The following is a 6,829-nucleotide window of genomic DNA, read 5'->3' on the forward strand; positions in this document are numbered from 1 at the left end:
GGACATGTGTTACGTATGCCGAACCATCGTTTGCCGAAGAGAGTGCTGTTTTCCATGCCCAACTCAGAGTGGCGTAAACAGAGAGGTGGCCAACCTTTGACTTGGCGGAGGAGTATGAAGGAGATCACGAAACGCTTGGGTGCTGCCGGAATCCTCTTTCAGCTATACCACCCTTCCGGTGCCTAACTACCATGCCACCCGAAGGAAGCACGTGGGCTAGGATACCGCCGGGTTGCCGAGGCCTAGACAGGGGAAGTCGAGAGGCAGAGGCCGGGTTCGAACCACGGACCTTCCGGTCAGTGAATTCGCGCTCTTACCACTTGAACCATCTCGCCGGAATCCTCAGGTATCAACCTTCAAGCCTCGATGTCCGGTCTATGTGGTTGCCCTCAACATCCGCACTTTGTAGCAAGCAGAACGACAAGCTGTTCTTACTCTCACACTGGCCTCGCTTGACATTGATGTGTGCTGTGTATGAGAAACAAGTATTCACGATGCAGTCACATTGGATGAGCTAACGGCAAGATCACTCTCCACTTGTTTCTGACTGAGAACCTCCGGCGATCCAGAGGCTGCTGCGGCAAGATGTGCTGGTATCGCTTTAGCTGGTCAACCTTTGACCTAACAGAGATTATGAAAGAGATTAGGAGATAGTGTCGGTACAACTGTGATTCCAGAATGGGGTCCGCATGATCCACAACCGGCATGTTTGAGGGCTCTGCAGTATATAGTTAATAGTCGATGTGATGTCATTTTCTATCCAGGTTGCCCGAATAACTTTCTTTAGGTGTAGAGATCTTGAAGTGATTGCGGTAGTATAACACCAAGTCCGTCGCACACACTTTTATTCTTTTCTTCACAACAGACTTTCAAGTAAATCATGTTTGTACGGCAGTGAAGCTTTATTGTTGGTAGTGATATTTTATTTCCGACGATGGTAATGATTATTAGCAATACCCGACAGTTGCACAATATGACGCTACCTTGGTGGGACATATCTGCTAAATCCCTTCTAGTTCAGGTAATGCTTGAGGTGCGAGATCCAGATATTGCAAGCTTTTCGAAGAGGTGGTCTCTCCGGTGTTCTGTATTTCAATGGCAGCTCCAAGGTACCATCGAAAAACTGTTTGTTCTGGGAGGGTGGTCTCCCTAGAGGGCGAAAACCTTAAAACGATCTTCCGATTTCCCCTTACTTCACTGACTCATAATGGCCGCCATCTATCTACTTGTGCTAGTTTTCAGTGAATGTCTAACAGGCCGTAGATCAGCCTACGACACCATTTTATCTACTTCGTTTTTCTCCTGCAGCCTGGAAGTCATTCTCAGAGCTGACGCTGTCGATCTTGCCCAACCAGGCGATCGCTGTGAATTTATTGGAACACTCATAGTAGTCCCGGATATCAGTCAGTTAGCCACTCCAGGTAACCAGTTTTACTGTTCATGCCTTCTTGTAGAATCATTTCGAATTTTACGGACCACAGCGGTGGTCAATAGCAATTTCGTCGACACTCGGCTTGTGAAATCTTATGCATCATAGGAATTCATTCGGTTGGCATACCCCTTCGTTGCACTTCGTTGAAAACTATATCACACTCTAGAGTTGATACCTGGGGCTTTGGGTCCTGTATTTTCTTTTTCGCAGGCCATCGTCGTTATTCATTATTAGCAGTTTTCTCGGAATAATTGGCTTGGGGTGAGTTAACTTGATGCTGGTCAGGTGGCAAATAATCTGTTCGCCAACCTAACTACGCGCTGAAGTTTCGTCTAGTGGTAACCAAGCGTTTTCAAGTGAGTTGCGGAGCTCGGTGAATGGACCAGCCGCCATCTGATCAGAGACATCTCACTAGTTAGGGTGCAAACTTACTGACCGTACGCTCCGTGGTTCGAACCTTGCGTATCGCTCGCCACTGCCTAGGCAGCTTGTATTTGAGCCTTCGAGTGGCATGGCAGGTAGGCACCGAAAGGTCGGCCACTCGTTATTTTCGGTTTCACAGGAACGCGTTCTCTTCATAAACATGCATATTGCTACTCATATACCGTATGTATGTATTTCACATCTCAACGTCAACTGCCTTAATCATTGTTTTTCTTTCCAATATTCGTTTTCAGTTTGTTTTTCGAGGAGCTGTTATCGCTCAAATGCTACATTTCAGCCCGAAAAATTCTAATAGAATAGTTTTGTTGTGGCATCCGACGATGCGTAACTTAAAGGAAACTATTGTTGAGTTTCTGCCTGATTAATCAGGCCAGTCAGATGCTAATGCAAGATTAGAAATGAATCTGTACCGTATTTTTGGTCAAAAGCTTATCCCTGGACTTTCGCAAGCGCACCTCTGAGTGTCTTCAACAGTGAAATTTCATATCCAAAACGACGACCGGATTGTTTCACACAGTCAAATGATATCTTGCCATACCGTATCATACTCACTTATGTCTTTTTTCCAGTGTCGTGATCGGTTATCAGTATTTTTTCATCATCTTATCCCATTTTTTGTGGACATGCGGCAAACAACGAGCCCATATTTGGATGCACTTCTGTGTGCAAGCAGTGAATGTCTAACAGGCCGTAGATCAGCCTACGACACCATTTTATCTACTTCGTTTTTCTCCTGCAGCCTGGAAGTCATTCTCAGAGCTGACGCTGTCGATCTTGCCCAACCAGGCGATCGCTGTGAATTTATTGGAACACTCATAGTAGTCCCGGATATCAGTCAGTTAGCCACTCCAGGTAACCAGTTTTACTGTTCATGCCTTCTTGTAGAATCATTTCGAATTTTACGGACCACAGCGGTGGTCAATAGCAATTTCGTCGACACTCGGCTTGTGAAATCTTATGCATCATAGGAATTCATTCGGTTGGCATACCCCTTCGTTGCACTTCGTTGAAAACTATATCACACTCTAGAGTTGATACCTGGGGCTTTGGGTCCTGTATTTTCTTTTTCGCAGGCCATCGTCGTTATTCATTATTAGCAGTTTTCTCGGAATAATTGGCTTGGGGTGAGTTAACTTGATGCTGGTCAGGTGGCAAATAATCTGTTCGCCAACCTAACTACGCGCTGAAGTTTCGTCTAGTGGTAACCAAGCGTTTTCAAGTGAGTTGCGGAGCTCGGTGAATGGACCAGCCGCCATCTGATCAGAGACATCTCACTAGTTAGGGTGCAAACTTACTGACCGTACGCTCCGTGGTTCGAACCTTGCGTATCGCTCGCCACTGCCTAGGCAGCTTGTATTTGAGCCTTCGAGTGGCATGGCAGGTAGGCACCGAAAGGTCGGCCACTCGTTATTTTCGGTTTCACAGGAACGCGTTCTCTTCATAAACATGCATATTGCTACTCATATACCGTATGTATGTATTTCACATCTCAACGTCAACTGCCTTAATCATTGTTTTTCTTTCCAATATTCGTTTTCAGTTTGTTTTTCGAGGAGCTGTTATCGCTCAAATGCTACATTTCAGCCCGAAAAATTCTAATAGAATAGTTTTGTTGTGGCATCCGACGATGCGTAACTTAAAGGAAACTATTGTTGAGTTTCTGCCTGATTAATCAGGCCAGTCAGATGCTAATGCAAGATTAGAAATGAATCTGTACCGTATTTTTGGTCAAAAGCTTATCCCTGGACTTTCGCAAGCGCACCTCTGAGTGTCTTCAACAGTGAAATTTCATATCCAAAACGACGACCGGATTGTTTCACACAGTCAAATGATATCTTGCCATACCGTATCATACTCACTTATGTCTTTTTTCCAGTGTCGTGATCGGTTATCAGTATTTTTTCATCATCTTATCCCATTTTTTGTGGACATGCGGCAAACAACGAGCCCATATTTGGATGCACTTCTGTGTGCAAGCATGGCATATGGCTACGTTCCACACTTCCGGAAGCCGGTTCGAAACCATATGGTGGTCTACTCTTCGGTTTGCTTTCACACCCTAGTTACAAGACTTAAGTCCCAGTTATTCGCGGGAAATTCAGCGTTGAAGGCCCTATGTCATCCACGCAGGGCTGGATAAATTCCGAACATTAAAAAGGGTGGTATTCTCAGAATAGATATCTCTGGTGGTTGCAAGCGGCCTATGCATCCGTCATATCTGCATGGTTGATGCAGAAGTTGGTCATTGCATCCGCTGTGTGAGATTGATCATCCCAGTATCAAGAACGACTTGCCTATCTGTTCTTGGAAGGGGGCTCAGAGGCACAGTGTCGCGTCTAATCTACCATCAGAGAAAAACGTAAATATTGCGCCTCATCCTCGGCTTCAATGGTAAGGGCAAACTAGTGCGGCAGTCGTGATGTGGAACAGAGACTAGTTGCATTCACTTAATTCCCCGTTGGAACCCTGACAGATAAACGCAAAATCAATCTCAGAGACATCGTTTTTCTGCTAAATCCAAGACTGTGGGTCTCTCACTTTCTATAGCAGTGTAATGACAGGTCCATATAGTTTTCCTTTTGAGTCCGATCGTAGACGCGGTTTACGCTTGCGCAGTTTAATTTTGGGTGTCGTGCAGCTCAGCCCGTTCACACAGACTAAGTGCTATCGATGATTATGATGATCTCCATGAACAGCGATGTTGTCGGTTGGAAGCCGGCTTCTGTATTACCAAGTAGACAAGAAAAGCTCCATCAAGAAAAATGACCTATGAGGCACCTGCTTATCCAACCACCTAATCTGTTGTGAGTCCGCGATTGAGTCATTGTGATGCAGCGTTTCCGTTTAAGGGACAAAGGATCTAACGATATGTTGATTCTAGTTTTCGGGATATTTCATTTACTGTTGTTTCTTCGTTCATCTTTTCTGTGGATAACTTGTAATATGATCACTATAGTTTGCACTTCATGACATCTTCATATCAGGCACTCGTTCACTAGAGTCCAAACCAATTCGTGGCAGGGACAATCAAGAGATCGGAGGAATAACTGGACTAAAAGCGCTCGGTGTTCGTGAGCTTTCCTATAGGACTGCGTTCCTGGCATGCACCGTTGTCCCTTCGAATGGTAGAGTAAGTTGGACCTCGTGGTAATTTCGGGTACCTGGTCCGTGTATTCTCTCTGCATTTTCCCCTACGGTCATCGTTTTCTAGGAGAATAAATTTGATACCTGGAAGAATCCAACCTCTAATTTTTAGAACAGTTATTTGTACTTCGGTCAGAGCGTTTTTGTGGCTATATCCCATCTCTCACAGCACCATCGTGTTTCATATACACTTTTCCTAGTACCTCCCATCAGATGAATTTGAAGATTCCGAGGTCATGTCGTATGAAGTCATGTCCAAGCGACTAACGAGTGCAGAACTGGATACAATCTGCAAAATGAGCCAAGATCGGCGTCTCTTTAGCAATCTATGTAATTCTCTGTTCCCAACAATTCATGGCAATGAAGAAGTGAAAAAGGGCATTTTGTTGATGCTTTTCGGAGGTGTTCCAAAGGTGAGTTGAGTTAGTATGTCGGTTTTGTTTTGTCATCCTCTGTCAATTCCCAGTTAACTTTTGATTAAAATCCTACATTCGTTTGGGTGAGATTGAAAACACCGAAAAACCACATATTCGAAGCAAGCCGCTTGAAGCACCATATTACCTTGAATGTTGAACCGCCAGAGGTTCCTGTCGCTTCTGTCCGCGTAACTATCTCCGCAGATTTGTTCAGTGGTTAACCGATATCGGCCATGCTCTCGGAATCTCTCCTGCAGTTGTCTGACTGTTCAGCCTCAAAACGATGGAAGCCAACTACACCTAAGGTCGACATTGCGCAGACAAAGTGACAGTGAATCTGCAGTGTCATTCTTCATGGCTCAGCGGGTCAATAGGCCTACAAAAGAAAAGAAACCATATGGCATTATTGCGGCATGGTTGATTTAGCTACGAACTGAGAAGCGCTGTCTGTTAGTAGAAGGTCGGATGTAATTCCTTATGTTGGATCTGTTTCAAAAGATTCCTCTGAACGTAGTGAGTTAGTTGGCAGTGCAGTCGGTCAGTCTGAAAGTCTCAACAGCCAGGAGCTCTGAATGTTACACCCTCAGAGTAGAGGGTGCAGGACAGATTCATAACGTCGTGGATAGGTGTAAGGTCACAGCTATCATGTAAAAGAGCGACTGTTCACAAAGAACCAATCAAGACCGAGCTGTTGGATTGTACCAGGAGACCACCAGAGGCATTATCACCTGTATAGTGAGTGCGAGTTAGGTTGCTAAGTACTTAGCAACCAGGATAAGCCATTCGGGATAAGGCAAGTGGTATCAGCATAGTCCTACCAGTGCAACTCAACCACGGCTGCCTAAATTGCACATGTCAGGTGACACCGTAAGATATGATGGACCATGTAGGTCCCTGATTACAGGAACTAGCCAAGTGCTTGGCTAGCATTTGCAGACTTCTCGGGGAATCAGTCACGCGTTACTAATTCCTACGAGTTTGCAGAAGCAAACGGAAGGCAGCGGTGTTCATATCACCAATCTCTATCCCGATTATCTTACTGTTGTTGGTGGCAGGCCATTTTCAGGCTATCATCAAACCCCTTCCCTTTTTTATTCGTTTTTTATAAGGAATTCGTGTGGACTAACACGCTCGTATGGCCGTGGGGCTGTGTTGCCAACGTTGATATACGATTTTACCAACAAAGGGTCCTATTTGGAGATAAGTGATGTTCTTATGTTTTTTTGACCATCGATCTGATTGGTACAGAAGCTCCTGAGAGACACTTTGGAAGACAACACAACGAGAATGGTCTCAGCCCTCAGTAGCAGAAATATTTGAGCGTGTAAAATTATGCCTGAATCTCGACATTTCGCCTCCAATGTCCCGGCTTTGGTTCATATATATATATATA

General features: G+C 44.9%; 1 protein-coding gene across 1 annotated transcript in view; it reads left to right on the forward strand.

Annotated features, from left to right (window-relative positions):
- The window catches only part of T265_08785 (hypothetical protein), a gene marked incomplete at both ends in the record, with an annotated part of 19,417 nt that overhangs the window by 3,806 nt on the left and 8,782 nt on the right, over nucleotides 1-6,829 (forward strand). Inside the window, 3 exons of the mRNA XM_009174685.1 lie at nucleotides 2,616-2,728; nucleotides 4,861-5,006; nucleotides 5,221-5,433. Of these exons, the coding sequence (XP_009172949.1) occupies nucleotides 2,616-2,728; nucleotides 4,861-5,006; nucleotides 5,221-5,433 (472 nt within the window). The remainder of the gene's footprint in view (nucleotides 1-2,615; nucleotides 2,729-4,860; nucleotides 5,007-5,220; nucleotides 5,434-6,829) is intronic.

This window comes from Opisthorchis viverrini (assembly GCF_000715545.1).
Source record: "Opisthorchis viverrini unplaced genomic scaffold opera_v5_241, whole genome shotgun sequence".
NCBI lineage: Eukaryota > Metazoa > Platyhelminthes > Trematoda > Opisthorchiida > Opisthorchiidae > Opisthorchis > Opisthorchis viverrini.